At 44.6% G+C, this 22,732-nt stretch overlaps 1 protein-coding gene across 1 annotated transcript in view; it reads left to right on the top strand.

Moving 5' to 3' along the window:
• Window positions 1-22,732, top strand: part of PCDH15 (protocadherin related 15) — a 2,079,434-nt gene that overhangs the window by 1,599,103 nt on the left and 457,599 nt on the right. The window contains exon 22 of the mRNA XM_073596339.1: window positions 453-569. Coding sequence (XP_073452440.1) covers window positions 453-569 — 117 coding nt within the window. The remainder of the gene's footprint in view (window positions 1-452; window positions 570-22,732) is intronic.

The following is a 22,732-nucleotide window of genomic DNA, read 5'->3' as shown; positions in this document are numbered from 1 at the left end:
ACATGCACTCTTATTAACTGCCACACGTGAATTGCCACTTTGTTTCTATCCATTAAAGTTTTTTGTACCATGTAGCCAGCATTTTTTTTTACTTGTGCACCATTCTGCATTATTCCTATTTTATTTAGAAATAATCTATTCCTCAATCTATTCCTCAACCATATGAATGTGTTGTGGACAGAACATCTTGGTCAAAAATGTTTTTTTCCCTGAATGTGCAGGAGAACTTTCCTGTACTCCGTGTCACATTTAGGCAGTATTGAAATGGTTGATTTTTTCCTCATGGGATTATTGTTACATTGTATTAATAGGATTAGGAAAGCTGCAGGCAGTCTATGATAATGGAAGATGACCGAATATTCTTTGCAAATTAAATTGTTGAACCTGTGATGTAATTTTGCATCTACTGTAAAAAAAAATAAACAAATACTGTTTTTAATTTTGTTTTTCAGGATATGAATGATTTCTCGCCTGTGTTTAGTCGAGCACTCTACTGGGGAATGGTGGCTCCAGATGCCCTAAAGGGCACAGTGATAGTTACAGTTACAGCTGAAGATTATGATCCTCCAGTAAGTCACAGTCATATATTAATACTATTGTCCCCAAGTGAGAAACCTCTTTAACCCTTATAAATGACCTAGCCCTCTGAGCATTTACATTGATTATTAAGAGTCTCTCCCAGCAGTGGATCTCATGCATTTTTTATATTTGCCAACTGCTTGTCATTATACTGCATTTTGCAATCATTTCAGCCAACCTGAATACATAAAATGGTCTTTAACTAAAACATCAAGAACTGACATTTTTTTTATGTATAATGGTATAATGGTAGAAAAAGCCAAAAAATGAAATATTTTTCCACAGCAAATACTGTACATACTAGATATTATACTTATTACTTTTGGGGTAATACCAGTAATTAGATAACATTTTATAAATATAAAAATAGATCATTAGAATTGCAGGGTCTGCATATCTACATATTGTATGTGCAGTACAAAGAATTGTATACAAGTGGAACTGGACTAATTATTATGTAGAATGATGCGAGCAAGTTGAAACCCTTAAAATGTCTATCTTAATCGTAAAGTACAGAACACAGGACATATATTCAAAGACCATGGGTTGTATGCAGGCTACCTTTAGGTGATTGAACACTGGTAAAAAAAATTGCTAGACCGGCCACCTTTGCTAATGTCCTTAGGTGATGCAATTGTTCTCCTCTTGAGAAGTATTTTTCTGTCTTAAACCATTCCATTTTCCTTCTGACACTTCATCAAGATCTCACAATATATTACCAGGGGCTTTCTAGCAGGTTTTGGATCTGTAACCCATGGTGTGTACTTCAGGGACCTTACCCAGTCCCCAATGTGTGGGACCAGCCTTTAATGTTTGTTTTGGGCACTGGATGCTGCATTAGGGACTCTCCTTGACATGTGTAGCTAGACGTTGTGCTCTATTCAGGGCCATGGTCAATTTCCATTGCTCCCAAACCCTGAAGAGCCTCATCGCAGGTATGCTCACCATGATGGCCCAAGGCTGGACCTCTAATAGGCCAAACATGATGGATAAGATAAGACAGGGTTCCCTGTGTGTTGACATCAGTTCTTGGCTTTTAATAAGATAAATCGCAGTGCGTAGCACACAATGTGGTTTTATAGGCAGAGGAATTGGGTACTTTTTACTTTAATGTGATACCCCTATTATATTTGATCATATTTGTTACATTCAGCCACAGAAACATGTTCAGTGCCTGGCTTATAGCGACTTTTGTATTTGGACACTTAAAACCCCAATCCAGTCCAATATATTATTATTATTATACACAATTTATATAGTGCCAGCAGTTTACGCAGCGCTTTACAATGTAGAGGGGGACAGCACAATTACAGTACAGTTCAATACAGAAGGGACCGAAGGGCCCTGCTTGTAGAGCTTACATTCTAAAGGGAGGGGGTGGTGGTACAAAAGGTAATAGATGCGGGGAATGATTTGATGGGGGTTGCTCGGGGACAGTTGTTAGGTGGGTCTGGGATAGGCTTCCCTGAATAAGTGAGTTTTCAAGGATCTCCTAAAGGTGGACAGGTTAGGGGCTGATCGGATATACTGGGACAGGGAGTTCCAGAGGATGGGAGAGGCTCTCGAGAAGTCCTGAAGACGAACATGAGAGGAGGTAACAAGGGAGCTAGAGAGCAGGAGGTCCTGGGAGGAGCGTTGGGGTCAATTTGGATGATATCTGCAGATGAGGTTGGTGATATAGCTGGGGGCAATGTTGTGGATGGCCTTGTATGTTGTGATTAGCATTTTGAATTTTATACCATGGGGTAGGGGAAGCCAGTGAAGGGATTGGCAGAGAGGGGCAGCAGTCACGGATCGGTTAGTGAGGTGTATTAGTCTAGGCAGTAGCATTCATAATAAACTGAACGGGGAATAGCCTGCATAAGGGTAGGCCATTATGGAGAGAGTTGCAGTATCAAGGAGTGAATAAGTTGCTTTGTGGTGTCATTAGTCAGGAAGGGTCAAATTCTGGAGATGTTACGGAGTTTAGGACAGAAGGATTTAGCCAGTGATTGGATGTGGGGGCTGAAGGAGAGGTCAGAGTCAAGGATTACACCCAGCACCCTGGCATGTGTGGAGGGACCAATGGTTGTGCTGTTGTTCTTAATGGTAAAGTTATGGGGGGGGGCGGAAAGGAGGAAATAAAACAAGCTCAGTTTTAGAAAGATTGAGTTTGAGGAAGTGGTGTGACATCCATACCGATATGCCATTCAGTAAGTTTGAGATCCATGAGGAGATCAGGGGGGTGAGTTGAGGAGTGGAGAGATAGATCTGGGTGTCATCGGCGTAGAGGTGGTATTGGAAGCCATAGGAGGTTATCAATTGGCCCAGGGAAGAGGTATAGAGTGAGAATAGGAGGGGCCCAAGGACAGAGTCTTGGGGTACTCCAACAGAGAGAGGAAGAGGCGCGGAGGAGATGGAGTTTTAAGTGACACTGAAAGTGCGCTGAGATAGGTAGGAGGAGAACCAGGATAAAGCAGAATCACAGAGGCCAAGGGAGTGTAGTTTTCTGAGGAGGAGCAGGTGGTCAACTGTGTCGAAGGCAGCAGAGAGGTCTAATGCCCCGTACACACGGTCGGATTTTCCGATGGACAATGTCCGATCGGAGTGTGTTGTCGGAAATTCCGACCGTGTGTGGGCGCCATCGGACATTTTCCATCAGATTTTCCGACACACAAAGTTGGAGAGCAGGAGATAAAATTTTCCGACAACAAAATCCGATCGCGTCAATTCCGACCGTGTGTGGCCTGTTCCGACGCACAAAGTGCCACGCATGCTCAGAAGAAATTCCGACACGGGACAGCTCGTTCTGGTAAACTTAGCGTTCGCAATGGATACAGCACTTTCGTCACGCTGCAATGTTAAAAATGGTTTAATACAGCGCACTCTCTTCTTCTTTATAATGTGACAAGAATTAAGTAGTTTTGCTGCTCATATTCACACACACTTCTCACAAACTTTTATTTGTGTTTTTTTAGTGGGATTCCCTGAATATATTGTTATTAGTTGTCACATCTGACAGTTTTATATTTTTTTTATTTTTTATTTTTTGGATTTTCAGCCTTTTTTTTTCTTTAATGTTAGGATTTTTGCCAAGGCTGATCTTTGTTCAATGTTATTTTTATTTTTACTCCCGAATATTTTTGTCTGTGTTTTGTGTGTCAAGTTACCCCAACACCATTGATATCTTGTATTATTTAATCTCAAGGAGATTGTTTGTTGTTGGTGTCCCTTGTTCATTTCACATTGTATATTTGAAATGTACCTGAATCCTCACAAACCAACTGTCCTTTTTGAAGTAAAACACATAGGAGAGTATAATTCAAAACAAAAATTCCTTTATTAAGGGATCAGAACCAAACAAAGAGGAAGGCAACACTGGATCAACAGGAGAAATTAGTGAAGCCTGGGACCCCCACGGCAGACATCAATTCTTCAACATCAAAATTGGTGGCCTGAGGAGTCCATATCTAAGGGAGGGCAGTCTGGTCCGGGATTCGCAGAGATCCGGATAGCAGCAGATGACATCTGTGTCCCCAGGCTGTGGTACCACAAGAGGCTGCATCTTTTGGCCGACCAGACTGAACCCAGGGCAATCACTGTCTGGTCTTCCTTCCGCACTTCCTTCCAGGCTGTGGCTGTGCAGTTGGAGATGTGGCAGGAGGAGGAGTAGGACCTGGAGGAGGAGGAGAACTGGGGGGACCTGGAGGAGGACTGGGGGGACCTGGAGGAGAGGGAGGAGGAGGAGGAGGACCTGCAGGAGGAGGAGGAGGACCATCCCCAAGATGTGTGTGAGGTGTAATTTGGCCCCTCATACCTTTCTCCAGAGCCTCCGATATGAGGGCCTCACACATGACTTTTTGGCCCTCCTCCATCCTCTGCATTTTATAGGCTATGAAGGCAGCAATGTTCTCCTCCATGGTGTGGGGTGCTCCCAGGACCTCTGTAGCCCTCCAAAAGAATGCTATAGCAGCCTCCTCTAGGGTACTCCTCCTACTGCCACTTTCTATTTTCAGGGGGGGTGGAGGGACCTTGATATCAGCCAGCCGGCTCGGCAGGGCCACCTCCTGGCTGAGACTTCCCTGTGTATGAAAAAGGGACATGGTTTTAGTTTTTGCATCATCAATCACAATCCTAAATTAGTACTCCCAACTAACATTTAGTTAACATCATTGATTGGACAAGCAGAAATATTTAGAGGAATGCTATACCTGGCTCAATCTGGGCTCCTCCACATGTGGCCTGGAAGGCCCAGGTTGGGCGTCAGAAGCCTCAGCCGGGGGGAAGGAAGCGTGGAAGGAAGACTGGAGAGGGATGGCCTGGGTTCAGTCTGGCCTGCCAGAAAGTGCAGCCTGTCATAGTACAACATCCTGGGGACATAGATGTCATCTGCTGCTCCGGATCTCTGCGAATCCAGGACTTTCTTGCGCTCCCTCAGATATGTGCTCCTCAGGCCACCAATGAAAATCTTTAAATAGGTGATGTCTGCCGTGGGGATCACCTGCTTCACAATTTCACACAATTGCTCCAGTGCTGCCTTCCTCTTTGCTTGGTTCTTGAAATGGGGGTGGGTAATCTCCCACAGACAGGGCAGCTCACTTAGCATCTCTACGAATACTGACATGAAGTCATTGTCTTTCATTAAGATATCCATGTTCACTGCAAGACACAACACAAAACAAAGCCTAATGTCACACAAAACTCTCCTAATCTTGTTACAATATAGGCCTCAATCTAGAAGCAGTATAGGCACAAGTTTGTCTCTTACCTTCGTTCTTACGATCGGCGCATCCAATGCTCCTTCCTCCGCTCACAGATCATACGTAATATGCACGCGTGTTACGCTTTATACACACTGCGCATGCGTGTAACTCCGCCCGCCCCTGACGTTCTTTCTAGTCTATTCCTCGCCCCTTTTCATTCGGCGCAGTGGGTGAAGAGCATGATGGCGGAGTTACAGCAGGTGCATGCTAATTCTAGCAACGAGGAGGAGGAAAGGCCGGATCCAGGCACGTCCTGATCCAGAAGGAGACGTTTTAAGGCCACAAATATGTCGTTTGGGGAGATGTTGGAGATGGTCGACATCATGAGGAAGTCCGACTATGACGGAAAATATGGGCCTTACCCCCACCCCAACATCCGAAAGGCCAAGATCATGGCGAAAGTGGTCAGGAGTCTTGAGAGGAATTTCGGGGTACGAAGATCTAAAGATCAGCTCAGGAAGCGGTGGTCGGACCTGAAGTTGAGAGAGCCAGAGCAGTACCGAAAGATCCGGAGAGTGCTGCAAAAAAGTAAGTAGTTGTGCTGTGTTCCTATTCTTTCTGTCTTTATTCCGTTCGTTCTGCTCCATATGCTTTTATTAATTGTAACGTTTAAAAGGGCAACTTTAATGTTCATGGGCCCATTATTCGTTCGTATCAAACATTTTTCTTTCGGCCTCTAGAACACCATTGTTTAGGCCATATGCATTTTTACACATTTTTTGGGGCCTACTTGGATGCCAGATATTTGTTTGTGTAGATGGGTTTGTTACTAGAATGAAATGCCAACTAGATTGTGTGTAAGGAGAGGACACTGAGCAGCTGTTTTCACATCTGGACACTGGGGCACTAGTGTGGGACACAAGAACACCATTTTTATTAGGGGGGGCACACAGGTGCTCCAGTGTATACTATAGGGGGGCTACATCTGTGAAGCTTGTACCAAACAGGTAAAGTATTGCAGCTTGACAAAGGACACTAAAAAATATACATCTTGGAACTCGGCTAAAATAGACAATTGTACCCCACTTCCAAGCAATGTTTCCTATTTCTAGTTCTGCCATCAAATATCTGTGTGCTAAGTATACCATTTTTGTTTTACATAGGGGAGAAAAGACTCGGAGGACACCCCTCATCCCAGGAGAACAGAGACCCCCCACCTCTGGAAGAAGGGGAAATACCGCAAACACAAGATGCTGAGCAGGAGGAAGAAGAAGACGTGGTGGAGATTGGCACCACAACAGGTGAGTGTCTGCGACCACAGGCTCAGGTAAAAGAGATGGATGGTGGCAGATTTTTGAGACCTTTTTTTTTTGTTCTTTATCTCTTTTTAGGTGATCGTGATGTGAGGGAGAGAGAACGCTTTACTTCTGAAAGTGCCCAGATACTGATCGGGGAAATCATGGGGTATAATGCCGAACTGCAAAACATCCAGCAAAAAATCAATGATGTTATTAAAAAAAATAACAACATCATTGATGTTTTGGGGCAAATTTAAACCCCACAAAATCACCTGTTTTATTGTGGTCCAATCTTCCAAAAAATTTTTCAATGTTTAGAAAAGCCAAATTTGGAGGATGCACACAGTGTGCCAACATGTGCTATCTGCCATCATGGGAGATCAATGGACGCGTTTTGGGGGTGCAACCCCTTCCTCAATTATAAAGTCGCGTTGAGGAAGGGCTTGCTCCCCCAAAACACGTCCCTTGATCCCCCCTGATGGCAGATAGCACATGTTGACGTTTGTAAATTGGTGTGCATTTTCCAAATTTGGCTTTTCCAGGGGTGATTTCCCCCATTTGAACGCTATATCAAACCCAGTTCCTAAATACTGATGTCTGATATAGCCTTCAGGTTTTACCTAATGTGAACTTTGTAAGTTCAAGTTTTTTGGCTTTCTTGTTGGTTTTACACAGGCCTGTTTTATCTGAAATGGATATTTCGATTTTTGATAATGCTACTGCAAAAATTGTTATACAACAAACATGTTGGTTTGTTTTAAAAACCTTTCGTAAATGCACATGTGATTGTGCAGGTATAAAAAAGTGCCTTACTCAAGAATGTGTGGATTAGTGTCTCAACACTACAACACTTTTGGGGTGATGTAATTGCTGTTTTATGCAAAAATGGGGGTTATTTCCTAAGGGCAAATACACTTTGCACTACAAGTGCAGGTTCAGTGCAGTTGCAAGTGCACTTGTAGTGAAATGTGTTTTTGCATTTAGGAAGTACCAGCCAACACTGTTTTTTATAAGGTTACACAATCACAACATTTTCTGCACTCAACACATTTCTGTCAGGGTCAGCTAAAAAAAACACAAGCAGTAAATGTCCACAAAGAATTTCTTTTGGTTGTTTTTTATTTGAAAAAGGTTTCACAGATTGTCTGGCATATTGATAGCCCCCCTACCCGCAAAGAACTCCAGGTAGCGTAACCGGACATCACGGGCACTCAGGGAGGGCAAGCCAGGACGGCCACTTTCAAGCGCCGTCAGTGTTGATGGATTTGGGATTCCGGCCTCAGGCCCAACTGAGCCAGCATAGTTGGCTGAATGTTTTCTTAAAAAATTATGGAGAACACAGCAGGCAAGTATTATATGGTTCAGTTTATACTCCGCCATATGGATGGGTGTCAGAAATAATCGAAACCGGCTGGCCAGGATTCCAAATGTGTTCTCCACCACTCTTTGGGCTCTGGCCAGCCGGTAATTAAAAACCCTCTGTTCTGGGGTGAGGGTCCTCATCGGGAATGGCCGCATCAGGTGGTCCCCCAGCGCAAATGCTTCATCAGCAACGAACACAAATGGGAGACCTTCAACATTGTCCTCTGGAGGTGGCAAGTCCAAGCTGCCATTCTGGAGACGCCAGTCTGGGTGATCGCTCCACCATCGGACATCCGGCCATTCTTCCCCACGTCCACATACAAGAACTCGTAATTAGCCGACACCACCGCCAACATCACTATACTATTAAACCCCTTGTAATTATAATAGTACGACCCCGAGTTGGGTGGTGGGACGATGTGGACGTGTTTCCCATCAATTGCCCCTCCGCAGTTAGGAAAGTCCCACCGCTGGGCAAAGTGGGAGGCCACAGTCTGCCATTCCTGTGGTGTTGAAGGAAACTGTTGAGGAAAAAACAATAAACATTACTATTTTTTCACAGAAACATGGCAAGCAGATTAGACACAAACATTATGGGGCAACCTCCAGATAGCATTTATTAAGGGGAATTTAACAACAACAAAGTATAAGGTACACCTATCATATTCCCCCTCCCCCCCTCATGGTTCATTTCTAACATTATAGGGGGGGGAACTCTTGGACAGGTAACCCTCTTCACTTCATTGAGAGATGAATGCCTAAATACAGGGTATTACTTGGAACAGACCCTCCTTAGTTACACTATTGGCAGACCACTGGACAGGTAAGAAGTGTCATAATACAAAGATATAAATACACACTGTACACATTTGAGCACATTTGAACATTCTGCTATTACCTATCAAGATAATAATAGGATACAAAAACTTTAAACAGTACCATTGGAAAGTATACAGGCAGGCCCTTGCACTACATGCTTTGGGGAATTCATCCATAAATCTGACCAGTAAAGAGGTGGGTATAGTGTGTATGGGTTTGGCAAAGTCAGCAGATAGATGATTGAGGATAGAGAATTGGGATCAGCTGACTTAGCAGTTGGGGGAGGGAGGGTTACAAAAAATTTGGGGACACCACAAAAAAAACCCTCTGGCACTCTGCCTGAATTTAAATAAAAAATAACATTTCCAAACATTTTAGGGGGTGTTTGGGGTAAAGCACTACTATGGAGCTGATAAAATACATTGTTAAGTGACTACATGAGGTGAATATAGGGCAGGAGACACCATGCTGGAGAGGTTATTGAAGGGCAAATATGTATGAAGGACCTAAAATAATAATTACATAACAATCCAGCATGCATGAGGACAAAGGGGACATTCACAGCATATTACAATCATGGTAATTAGGGAATGAGGAAAGAAATACAATATATTATCAAACATTAAATACAATAAAATGTGAGATAAAAGGATAAAAATCTTACCTTCATATACTCCTTCTGCAGGACCTGGATGATGGCAGAACAGGTCTCTGGGATAATGATCCCTAGAGCCTGGGGGGAGATGCCTGTCGAGAACTTGAGGTCCTGCAGGCTTCTCCCTGTGGCCAAATACCGCAAGGTAGCGACCAACCTCTGCTCCGCAGTGATGGCTTGCCTCATGCAGGTATCCTGCCTGCTGATATAGGGGGTCAGCGAAGCCAACAGACGGTGAAACACGGGGTCCGTCATCCTGAGAAAGTTCCTGAAATCATCAGGATTATTCTCACGGATCTCACGGAGCAAAGGCATATGACAGAACTGGTCACGCTGAAGCAACCAATTCTTGGTCCATGAACTCCTCCTCACCCTGTCCAAGGACTGGACTTGTGTCAAGGTCAGGACCCCAACACCAAGCCCCCGCACAGCACGAACTCTACGAGGAGTACGCATACAAAACATGGCTAGAAAACGGTCGGCTGCTCAGAACGAAGTAACAGAACGCACTGAAGAACAGCAAGGCCTGTGAAGAGCGACCTGAAAACCAGTAACGAACGAACAAGAATACAATGACTACCTAAAGTCATGCGGAACTTGCTTGCACGCACTGAAGAGCAGATACAAACCCACAAGCACAAACTGAACGGCAGAAAAACGATCTGAAAGCCACGAGTCTGAAAAAGCGCAAATCGTCTCTCACCAAACTTTTACTAACACGAGATTAGCAAAAGGAGCCCAAAGGGTGCCGCGCTTGGTTCTGAACCGGCCTTTTCTAGTCTCGTCGTACGTGGTGTACGTGACCGCGTGGTTGTCGATCGGAAATTCCGACAACTTTGTGCGACCGTGTGTAGACAAAACAAGTTTGAGCCAACATCCGTCGGAAAAAATCCTAGGATTTTGTTGTCGGAATGTCCGAACAAAGTCCGACCGTGTGTACGCCCTATTAGAGTGTGAGTATGGAGTAAGGGCCATTGGTTTTAGCAGTTAGTAAGTCAATGGTGAGTTTTAGTAGGGCAGTTTCAGTGGAATGTTGTGGATGGAAGCTGTACTGTATATGTATATGAGTACCCTACAGTACTTGGATACCCACACTTTGTAATGGTGAATCACATGTGCAAGGTATCACAGGTGCAAAGGAGCTTGGACAGGTTGGAGCTGTTCCCTAGTTCCAGAGCCATGTGTGTCTATGACACCACTCCCGCTCTCTGACTCTCAGAAATGCACCGTGGAACCTGTCTGACAAAAGCAGATTTCTCTGCCACTATGTCTTTGGAAAACATTCAGCACTTCTATACCCTTCAGTTTACAGAGACTGGAAACACTATACATCTATATATCTTTTATTCTCCCTGAATTTGTTCTCTGACTCTAGCTCCTTCTCAGAAATGTCAAGCCAACAGGTTTGACAAAAGCAGATTACGCTGCCACTATGCCTGAATTCTTTGGAAAACTTTCAGTGCTACTAATGCCGCGTACACACGACCGGACTTTACGGCATACTTGGTTTGGTGGACCGGAGTCGTCGGACAATTTGATCGTGTGTGGGCTCCAGCTGACTTTTTTTCCCCAAAAGTTCGATGGACCTAGAAATGAAACATGTTTCAAATGTTTTTGATGGACTTGAGTCCGGTCGAAAAGTCCGCTCATTTGTATGCTAGTCCGACGGACAAAAACTGACGCTAGGGCAGCTATTGGCTACTGGCTATGAACTTCCTTGTTTTAGTCCGATCGTACGTCATCACGTACGAATCCGTCGGACTTTGGTTGATCATGTGTAGGCAAGTCCGTTCATTCGGAAAGTCCATCATAAAGTCCGTTGAAAAGTCCGCAGGACAAAGTATGCCGTAAAGTCCGCTCGTGTGTACGCGGCATTAAACCTTCAGTTTCAAGAGGTCAGAAACACTGCACATCCTTTATTTCACTTGACCTGGTTCAGGAATCAGAGGTGGAACTTCCTTTACTTGAGGACATTATGAAGGAAAGTATTGAGGACCTCGATTTTGTAGTGGAGACAATAGAGGATTTTTCTTGACCTATATGTTATGAGGTGCAAGCTATGGCTTTGCACCAAATGCTCTCTACTGTGGAAATGGTATGCTCTAGTTTTTGCTTTACAGCACCTGCCTCTGCACAGCCTCAACAACCCTTATACGAACTAAGAACTAAGAGGATAGCTGAGTCCAGAAAGACTTTTGCTATACAAACACAAATTAATTGCACACTTTTTAAGAACTGGCTCAACCTTGTAAAAAGAGTTTTTTATGCCTAGTTTGGATGGTGAATGTCTATTTTGGGAATTCCTTAATAAATTCATCAAGGATATCACTGGGGGAAAGATGATTCTACCCAACAAGAAAAAGTCATACTCCTATGGCTACTATTTCTGCTCAGAAAAAGTGATCTTGTCCAAATCATTGTTGTAGGCTATGATACTTAGTTTTGACTTCAACAGTGTGACTTGATTATGTTGGAACATAATGGGCGGCCCCTAAGGCATTGTGAAGGGTCATGTATACTTTCTTCTGTACCTCTTTGCCCCTATAAAGAAGCTACCTCTTCTATATTTGACACTAATGGAAGCTAGACTAAATGTTAGGAGTCACCTACTTTGATATTATATACCTACTTATTATTGGAAACTGTATAATGTAATACTCATGCTATGTTGTTCTGTATTACCATTTTATGAAACCCAATAAAATTCATGAAACACAGAAAAAGTGATCTTTTCCTCTCACCGGGCATCAACCTCAAAACCAGTCCACCGAGCAAACCCAGAAGTGCTTCTTACAATGAATGGGCTCTGAGGAGTGAGGGGACGCTTGTTGGTGCCAATCTGTAATTCTAATTCTAATTCTAATATCTAATCTGTAATTTCTCCTTCTCTCAGTGCCCCTATTCATAACTTCTATCAAATGCTGTAGTTGTGTGGCTAGATAGTATAATCAGGGGTTTGGCAGGGCCAGTCCCCCTTCATCCTTAGGGCACTGCAGATGCTCAAGCTTAATCCTGGGGGGGGGGCGGTTCTTCCATATTAGCATTTGGAATAGGGAGTTCACTATTCTAACTGTCTTTAGGGTGACTATGACTGGTGAGTTGTGTAGCATGTAAAGTAACTGAGGCATGAGGATCATTTTGATCAGGTTCACCCTACTGGCTACTGACAGAGTGGGTTCCACGTCTTAATCCAGTCCCGGAACTTTTGTAGCAGTGGGGGGATATTCATTCTCCCATAATCATGAACATTAGGCGTCACCTGGACACCCAAGTATCTAAATGAGGTGGTTAGGGGTATGGAGCTAGTATTGGGAGGTGTACCCCCCATGTCGATGAACATTAGGGAGGACTTTGTCCAGTTAATCTTGAGCCCGGAGTACTTGCCAAATTCTGGTATGGTGGACATGGCTTCCTTAAGGGAGGAGCAGGATCATAGTATCTTCCATGTATAGCATCAATTTTTATTGTCTGTCCCCATACTGGAAGCCGGTGATACCCGGGTGGTCTCTGATTTTAATCGCCAGGTGTTCTATGGCTAGTGCAAAGAGCAAGGGTGACAGCGGACACCCCTGTCTCATGCCCCTACCCAGGGCAAAGGCGTGTGACATGCTACCCGATGCCCAGATGGCTGCCTGCGGGTCGCAGTAGAGCAGGCGTAACCAAGAAATGTATGCGTCTCCAAATCTGAACCGCTGACGAATCCCCTACAGATACTCCCATTCAATACTATTGAAGGCCTTCATAGCATCCAGTGAGAGCAGGGCCCTCTGTCCTACGTTATCTGCCAGGGATTGCATATTCAAATAGAGCCTGCTTAGGTTTACCGCCGTCGATTTGTTGGGCATGAATCCAGCCTGATCTGGGTGTATAATAGACGTAATGGCCCCGTTTAGCCTGATTGCCAGGATTTTGGCTAGGAGTTTGATATCACTCTGCAACAAGGATATGGGCCTATATGAGCCTGGGTCTACAGGGTCTTTCCCGGGTTTTAATATGTTGGCTGTGGACATAGAGGGAGGTAAGGCCTGCTGTTCCCTAGCCACATTGAACACCGCAAGTAGTTTTTTTAGAGGTATTCTCGCATATTGTTTGTAAATTTCCATGGACAGCCCATTTTCCCCGGGGCCTTACAGTTAGGGAATGCTACTAACGCTGTTTGTAACTGTTTGTAACTCCTCCATAGTAAGCGGAGCGTCCAGGGCCCTCTTTTGGTTGCTCATGAATTGTGGGAAGGTAATGCCTTGTAGGTACCCTGTTAGTTCCTCCGGGGTGTATTTACCGATGGGAAGATACAGGTTTTTGTAAAACCTGGCTAATTCCTGCAGAATTTGATCAGGGGTGCTCACTAGTTTGCCCTCAGGTGTTCTAATAGCTCCAATAGCGGGGGGAGCGCTGCTGCAAATTAGCTATCCTAGCCAAAAGGCATCCTGTGCTCTCACCTTCCTCAAAAAATGCTAGCTTGGAGAAAAATAGCTTTTTCTCCGCCTTGGAGGATAGCAGCCACTCATAACCAGATTGAGCTGACTGCCATGCCTCGCTGGCCGAGTCAGTAGGGTCTTGTACATATCGCTCCTCCAATTCCTGCACCTGTTTCTCCAACTCCTCTCTCTGCCCAGTTGATTTTTTCTTTACTTTAACAATTTCCAAGATAAGCAGTCCCCTCCGATAAGCCTTAAAGGCGTCCCATTGTGTCGAGGGGGAATCTGCAAAATCTTGGCCATCAAGAAATTCCTGCATGCTCTGCGTTGGGATACAATTAGGCTAATCACCATATGTGAGTGGTCCGGCACACTGCGAGGTTTGTATACCACCTCTGAGACAGATGGGAGCATGGCTGGGATACCTACTGCCAGGTCAATTCTGGATAGCGTTCCATGTGTTTTGGAAAAGCAGAAAAACTGTTTGTCCAAAGGGTTCCTATGTCTCCAAATATCCACCCAACCCACCTCATTAAGCAGTCGCAGCAATGGAGAGTCCCTCGATGGGACAGAGACCCCCAAACCTGGGTGTCTGTCCATGGAGGGACTCAACCAGCAGTTGAAGTCTCCCACAACCAGCAATGGTAGATTGGCTCTCCAAATATGCTAGCAGAAGCCAGAGTACTGCCACGGTAAACGGGGGAGGAACATATATACGTGCAAGGATACACTGCAACCTCCCAACACAACAATGCAAAAAAATATACCATCCCTCAGAATCTATACATGCATCAAACTCTTGGAAGTCTACAGATCTGTGTACCATCACACTCACCCCCCTAGAATAAGAGGTGTGCATGGAATGGTACACCTTCCCCACTCAAGCATATTTAAGGCAGATCTGGGTCTCTGCAGTCAAATGCGTTTCCTGCATACATAAAGTGATCGGATGGCACTTTTTCAGGCAAGTGAAAATCATCATGCGTTTAAGTGGGGAGCCTAAGCCCCTAACATTCCACGATATTATTGGTACTTCTACCATTGGGAACAATTATACATGAACATAGTAGGGTGCACAGTATCAATATAATATCTGGAAATCTCTGTTCTGGGTCTAGGCACATAGGACTGAATAGGTTTGGGGATTCCCCTATTGGAGACCCGGCCAAGGGTAACAAGCATGAACCATATGCCCTCCGGCTCGAGCGTATCAAGGCTCGTGTAGTGGCAGTTCCAGGATTCAGTGTCCTCCGTATGAAGCCTGCGGTAGGAGTAAGGGAAGTATAAAAAACATATGTTGTAGATAGGATTTCGCGCAAACACATAAATGAATAATAATTAATAAGTGCAAACTGATGTGTCACGTAAATTGTGTACAACCATTAAAAACATTAAAAAGTGTCCAATAGTGATAAAATAATATAATAGGTGATGGCCTCTAGCTTCCAGTTAGGCAATGAAGTATTCAATCAGCTATGTAATAGACTTTCACAAATACACAATGGTCAAACGCGTAGGATCCCGCTAGCCATCACACACAACACTAGACGCTGCTTTGACCCAGAAGTGTTGGGAGTGTGAACCGGAAGTTTTGCACCAGGTGACGGCGTTCCGCCGCCATCTTTTCTTGTCACCGCCCCACACTGTATCCACAGTGTGGATGTTTTTTATTCACTGTTTGGAAATTCTATTCTTTTGATTAAAAACATTTTTAAAAACAAACTACACCATTGGGAGCCCCCTTGTTCTTTTCTCTTGCTTGGTTGACCTGGAGCCCAGGATCCAGAACCGCCCCTAAAAAGAAGCGGCCAAAGCATCTATTCACCAGGAACCAACAACCAGTGGACACCACCAAACCACTTCTAGACCATCACCCTACATCCATACTAAGGCTTTATCTTAAGCCCTTTAAGGTAAGGGCAATGGGAGACCTGATATAGAGGGAAGGAGTCTATTTGACCATTGTGTATTTGTGAAAGTCTATTACATAGCTGATTGAATACTTCATTGCCTAACTGGAAGCTAGAGGCCATCACCTATTATATTATTTTATCACTATTGGACACTTTTTAATGTTTTTAATGGTTGTACACAATTTACGTGACACATCAGTTTGCACTTATTAATTATTATTCATTTATGTGTTTGCGCGAAATCCTATCTACAACATATACTTTATGGTGATACAGTGAGCACTATTGATTTTGCAGCATCACTTTCATGAGTTTGCACACATTTGATTTTTTAGCACGTTTATTAAGTAGCACAGAGGCCCTACCACTTATTATAAAAAAACATATGTCCAGGCCGTCAACAGGACAGGCCATTGTGTTTTAACTTGAAACAGAAACAAACATGGCATTTTTTCTCTACATCTCAGGTAGATAGATCACATTTGTTCTTGCCAACTTCACAAGATAGCTCACGGTTCATGTGGTAACATTATGTCTCCCAGCAGAACAAAGCATAGGTTTTCCCTTTATGTGCGGCCATTGTTTCATAGGATCAGAAAAAACAAGAACCAGATATGTGTAAAACCAGAAAAGGAAAAAAAGCAAAAAGTGAACATCAGATGAGCTTTCCATATGGCTCTTGTATGGATGTCAGCAGAGCCTGAAACCAGGTGCCACAGTTGCATGTGTGTCAATCATATCAATCTCCTTCCTCATCTCTTCCACGGTGATGTAGGGCCTGCTCGTTGCGGTCCAGTCACGAGGCCGCATCTTGGGCCGTTTCAAAGAAGTTTGCCTGCCGGTTAGCAGTGACTCTCAGTTTAGTGGGGTACAGAATGGTGTAGGGCAGTTGCAGAGACCGCAGACGCCTCTTTACATCTGAAAACTTGGCCCAGCATCTCTGCACTTCCACAGAGAAGTCTGGATAGAATGACACTCTAACACCACTCACCTGTACATTGGCCTTCTCTTGTGTGTTTCTCAGTACTGCTTCTCTGTCTCTGTAGTGTAAGAGACGGGCCAAAATGGGTCTCGGGGGGTACCTGGTTGTGGGGGGCGACCTGGTGTGCGGTGTGGGAATGGGGAAAAGGCATCCTTCCTGAAATTTTGATCAGCCATCCTTCCACAAAGGAGGTGGTGTCTCTCCCCTCTGTTTTCTCCGGCAGTCCCACTATGTTTATATTGCTGTGTCGCAGCTGATTTTCCATGTCGTCAGCTCTGTTATTAGTGTCCTTGGCCAGCTGGTGAGCAACATGGGCCTCTTGAGCAACTGGCAGGAGTTTGTCTTCAATATTACTCACCCTGCTTTCCACTGTGGTCATGCGTTCCCTGATCTTTTGAAGATCCTGCCTCAACAGGGATACATCCTCTCTCAGGCCCCCAAATTGCTCCTAAAGGGTATTCACTGAGGCTGTGCACACATGTACAGCCCTAAGTATTTCAGCCAAAGTTTATTGTTCAGGGTCCTCAGTGTCAGTGTCTGTGGGCAAGGAGGGGGTCTGCTCTGCTGAATTTTCAGGCTCTCCCTGCCATCCTGTGTTTTCTGCAGGCTGTCCTGATGTGTCTTGTGCAGCCACATGGGATGGCTCTGCAGCCCCCCGTGCTCTGTTCCAGCTTTTGGGCATAAAAGATCATGTCCCTCATGTACTCCTTACCCTGACTTTTCTGCATCCTTTTACCGGTCCCCTCTCTGGACTTCTCAGTTCCCCTCGGCATGCGCTGTGCTAGGGCTGCGATGGTGCCATCTTGGATTTTGGAATTCATGAAGTCCTTCATTTTCTTTGCCATCCCGTGGCTGCAGAGGGCCAGTGGGTGGACCGGAAAGGTGAGCGGGTTGGTAGCCAGCTGGAAAGCTGTAATTTCCCGTCGGATCACTACTGGGAGTGGATCTTTGGCTGTGCTGGAGCGGAGCTGTGGGACACGCTTCCTCTCACATGCCAGTCCTGGCCACACCCCCCTGATTTGTAATTTCTAAAGAGTACAAGATAGAGTTTCTATCTTTGTCCCCTCCCCCTTCTTTTAACTTCCTAATCACCTAGCTTCAGACCAAAAGCAGATTTAATGACCACCTTGCATTAACATCAGGCACATGGAGTGCTTGTACCAGTTCCTTCGGAAGAACAGTTTCAGGGTTTTTAGTTAAACCTATTCACAGACCCACAAAAGTGTTTGACCCACATCTGGCTTCTCTGTGAACACAAGGCATCCATGTGACAAGTTACCTGGATGACCTCTTACTGAGGGACTCTTCAGCCAAAACCTTTTCTATCAACATCTAGATTACAATTTGTTTCCCTTAAACTTTTGGAGAATAATTGCCTTTGCAAAATATTGTCTCCAGCCCTCACACCACTGGGAGTACCTTGGTCTAATCCTGGACACAGCCCAAGCAAAAATCTGACTTCCTCTGGGGAAATTTCCTTCCCACCAGTGGACCTTCAGGTTAAAACAGCATCCTTCACCTTGCTTCTGCAAGAGGGTTCTGGGCTTATTGGTAGCCTACTTTGATGCTGTTCCTTTTGGACAGTTTCACTCCAGGCCACTTAAGTTCAACATACCCATGATGTGAATTTGTCAGGTCCCACACTTACCAGACAGGTGAGTCCGCTTGGGCAGAGGGTAGGCTCCCTTAGGTATCCGATTCGGGGGCCCCTGATAGAGTAAACAGGAAGCCCGCGAATGCGGAGTGGTATGAGGGCCTGATGTTAGGATCCTGGAGCAGGGTGGTCTTTCAAGCAACAGGTAGAACTTCAGGAATACTGGAACTGATGCTGAGCAGGAGTTTATCAGGCTGGTCACACACAGGCAGAGGTCGGCAACGGGCTGGCAGCAACGGTACAAAGGGAGCAGGCAGAAACAAGGTCAAACAAGCCGGGGTCGGGTTCAGGCAGCAATCAAGGAGGTCCAAAAGGCAAGCCGGGTCACAACAGGTCAAACTTCAGAGATACAGGAACACAGAGAGGATCACGGAACTAGACACAGAGCTGTTGATCAGGCAGCACCGAACAGGGATAGAGGCAGACTCAAATAGGCTGATTGGTGCCAAAACGCCACGCTCGTGCACGCGCAGATTCGCCAAAGCGCCCCGCGCCCCCGCATACGCCCGGGCGCGCCCCCGACACCGGCGTGCACGCCAACACTACCAGGCGCGCCCGCGGTAACGCCCATAGGCGAACACGCGCACGCACGCACACCCGGACGCCACCCTGTACGCCACGGCCGGTCAGACCAGACACGCCAGTGCCCCCAGGAACACGCACCCCAGCACGCACAGGAACACGAGCACCAACGCGCCCCGGCGCCCAACCAGGTAACCTCTCTGACAGAATGCAAGTCACCCAGTCAGGGTACAATCAGACAGTGCCACAGCAGTGTCCTACATTAACTATCAGAGAGATACCAGAAGTTAAGCTGCCCTAAGAAAAACAAATCTGCTACTCTCCTGGTCGGAAACTTACATTCCTGGCTGTCCACATCCCTGGAGTGGACAATCGTCAGGCGGCCTTCCTAAGCAACCAAGGACTAGGGGAATGGTCTCTGTGCCCCAAGATTTTTCAAAATCTCTGTGAAAATGGGGAAAACCAGATATAGAAATCCTGTTCTCCAGGTTCGACAACAAGCTGAACTTAGCCAGGACCAGGGATCCTCTAGCTTTCACAGTAAATGATTATTTGGACTTGTTTTAAACTGGTTTATGCCTTTTTTCTTATGAAGATCCTTCCTCAACTACTCAAGATAGAGGAATAAAGGATCCTGGTGATTCTCCATGCACCAAATTGGCCCAAAAGAATGTGCTACACAGACGTACACACAGATTTCTGGTAGATAAGCTATTGAAGCCCATGTGCTAAAAGACTGTTATTCCTACCATAATCAGGGCAAGAAAATCAACCCCCCATGATTTACCATTGCACATGGACGGCTTACTTTCCATGGTGTGAAAACAGATGGCTGAACCCTAAGGAAAACTCTATCACCTGCTTTTTGGGTTTCAGTCTGGTTTGGACCAGCATCTGACCCTAGGTACTCTCAAGGGACAGGTTTCTGCTTTACCCATTCTCTTCCAGAAGTCTCTTTCCTTACAATCCCTAATCAAGTCTCCGGGGAGATGCTCGTATAAATCTAATGCAATCTCCTTTGTCTCTTTCACAAGGTGTCTTGAGACAAAAACCTTCCTTTTTTTACCTAATGTGGTCCCTTCCTTCAACCTGAAGGAAGACTGTATTCTCCCTTCCTTCTGTCCTGCTCCAAAACATGGCAAGGAAATTGCCCTAAGCTTCTTGGATGTGGTTAGGGCTTTCAGGGTCTACCTGGTAGCCATGGTCTCTAATCTCAAAGCTCCTTCTCAAGGGTCCCTCTTTGTTCTGCCTGAAGGTCTTCATAGAGGAGATCCTGCTTCCACATCCAAAATTGCCAGATGGATAAGATAACTTATTTCCTGGACCTACAAATGTAAGGAAAGGGTCCATTGCTTCCCCATCAAAGCTTATTTCACCAGGGCTATTATAAATGAGAAAAACTCCTGTGCAACCACCAATTCAACAAAAAAATATGTACTTTAACTGCTGCTCACACTGTTATTTTGTTCCCACACCCCAAGTCTTTTATTATCATCATCAAAGTACAGAGCAATACCTTATGTGTGTTCCTAATTTATCTACACACAATGTAAAAATGATCACTCAATATTATTTTAAAACCACATGCTAACACAGTATATACTGTATATAAACATTGGTCTGGGCTGGTGACATCATCACATTGAACAGGAAGTAGACTGAATGTGTGATTGAGACAACTGAGTTCCCTGAAGTCCTTAAAAGGATAGTAATAATTGTGATTTTTTTTGTAGTACACCAAGTGTCAGTGTACAAAATAATGTGAGTATAATTTATAGTATGTAATACAAATTAAATTAATGTTTTTAAATGGAACACTATGATGCTGTTTATATATTGTTGAGCCATTAGCAAACAAAGGTGGAAAATTCTCATATCTCATATTTACACCATATTCTCGAGGAAGACTACATATTAACAAGAGTGGTTCCAATTTACATCTAGAACTGGATGGTCCCATCTAGTGGAGTCAAGAGGATTGCACCCCTTAAAGGGGAAGACACATGTTGACCTATTTTAGATTTTAGATCAAAAGCAGAGGCGAGAGCATATAGTGGAAGGTGGGGAGCACAATAAATCCCCAGTGAAGCTGTATGCTTATCTGAAGGATTTTTGACAATTTTTTAATTCATAATTTATGTTTCATTTATTCATGGGAGAACTTTGAGGAGGATTAAATATATTTGTTTATTTTTTAAAGTGTATATACTATGTTCGCTTTGTAGTTTTAAAATAATATTGAGTGATCATTTTAGCATTGTGTGTAGATCAATTAGGGAAGCACATAAGGTATTGTGCTGCACTTTGATGAGGCTTATTCCACAAGGGCTGTTGTTGTCTTTTTGGCATTTGAGCATCAAACATCTGTCTGCAAGGCTGCCAACTGGTCCTCTGCTCACATGTTCTCTAGATTTCTGCAACAAGGTGCTTAGCTGAGTTTTTTTTTATTATTCCTTTTTGCAGGTCTGTTAGCAATTCTGTTTTGCGATGTTGTTGCCCACCTCTTAGTATATTGCTTGGGTACCTCCCATGGTCTATTAATACAAGTCCTGCACTGGACAATTATGTGTTGGTTAGTCTTTTTTTCTTGCTATAAAACTGGAGTCTCTTGGAGTGGGTGGGATTATATGAGTGTGCACTAGCAAGATTTTTTTGGAAGAGTCCATTCACCTGAAAGTGGCATGCAAATACAAGCCTATATATGCACAAGTCCTGTGTATTGTTCTCTACTCCAAAATAAGTAAAAATTTGTATTTTTTTTTTCAGAAAGCAGAGGTGAAATCTTAGAGGTTAGCAACGTCATATTACATATTTATTTACCCCTACTGTTCATAATCCATGAATATTAATCATGACCAATATACATATTACTCAGGGCCTAATTTGCTCAAGAATGTTGCAAGCACAGCACAATATTGCATTTTCAACTCATTAGAAAATATTTTTCACTCTTTTGACATTGCTAAATTAAAGAAGTGACAATGTCCTTAAAGGGTATCTAATCCCAAGAACAAAAATGTAATATATTGCACACTTCCTGTCTTGGTGTAACAGTTCTCGCAGTACCTTACTGTACTGCATCTATATAGGAACAGCATTGTCGCTTAGGAAAGGAATGGTTTTAGGACTACGGGACCTTCTCTTCCATTGCTTCTCCCAATAAAATTAGAGCTGGATATCAACGCATCCTGTGTTTTATTGGTGTTTTGGAAGAGGATTGCAATCACCTGCACAAATTTACTCTATAGATTGAAAAGAGACATTTTCTTTTTTTGACATTTTGGCATAGTAGGCAGGTATAGCCTAGTATTTCAGCAGCAAGAGGCCTCTGAGCCTGTAACCTCATAGCTTTGCAAATAACCAGTCTGAATGCTATTCAGGTCTGAGTCAGTTTCTTAAAATGTAGACAGTTTTGCTCCTTTAGGCTGGGTTCACACTGGTACGACAAACGCTCTGACTTTGGGAGCTCATGTCACATGACATGTGCAAATCAATGTTTCCCTATGAGAGCCATCTTAACTGGTCCGACACAAGTCAGTCTGACTTTGAAAATGCTGCAAAATCCATACCAGACCCTTATCCGAACACGCAGCCCGGACGGTCAGGAAAGGGGGGGGGGCGAGCGAGCGCCCCCCCCCTGAACTGTACCAGGCCGCATGCCCTTAACATGGGGGGGGTCAGTGCTTTGAGGCAGAGGTGCTCACTGCGCCCCCCCCGCCCTAAAGCACCTTGTCCCCATGTTGATGAGGACAAGGGCCTCTTCCCGACAACCCTGGCCGTTGGTTGTCGGGGTTTTGGGTGGGGGCCTTATCGGAATCCGGGAGCCCCCTTTAATAAAGGGGGCCCAG

This window comes from Aquarana catesbeiana, linkage group LG08, assembly GCF_042186555.1.
Source record: "Aquarana catesbeiana isolate 2022-GZ linkage group LG08, ASM4218655v1, whole genome shotgun sequence".
NCBI lineage: Eukaryota > Metazoa > Chordata > Amphibia > Anura > Ranidae > Aquarana > Aquarana catesbeiana.
The sequence above is the reverse complement of the archived record's forward strand: the minus strand, read 5'-3'. Positions and strand labels throughout refer to the sequence as shown.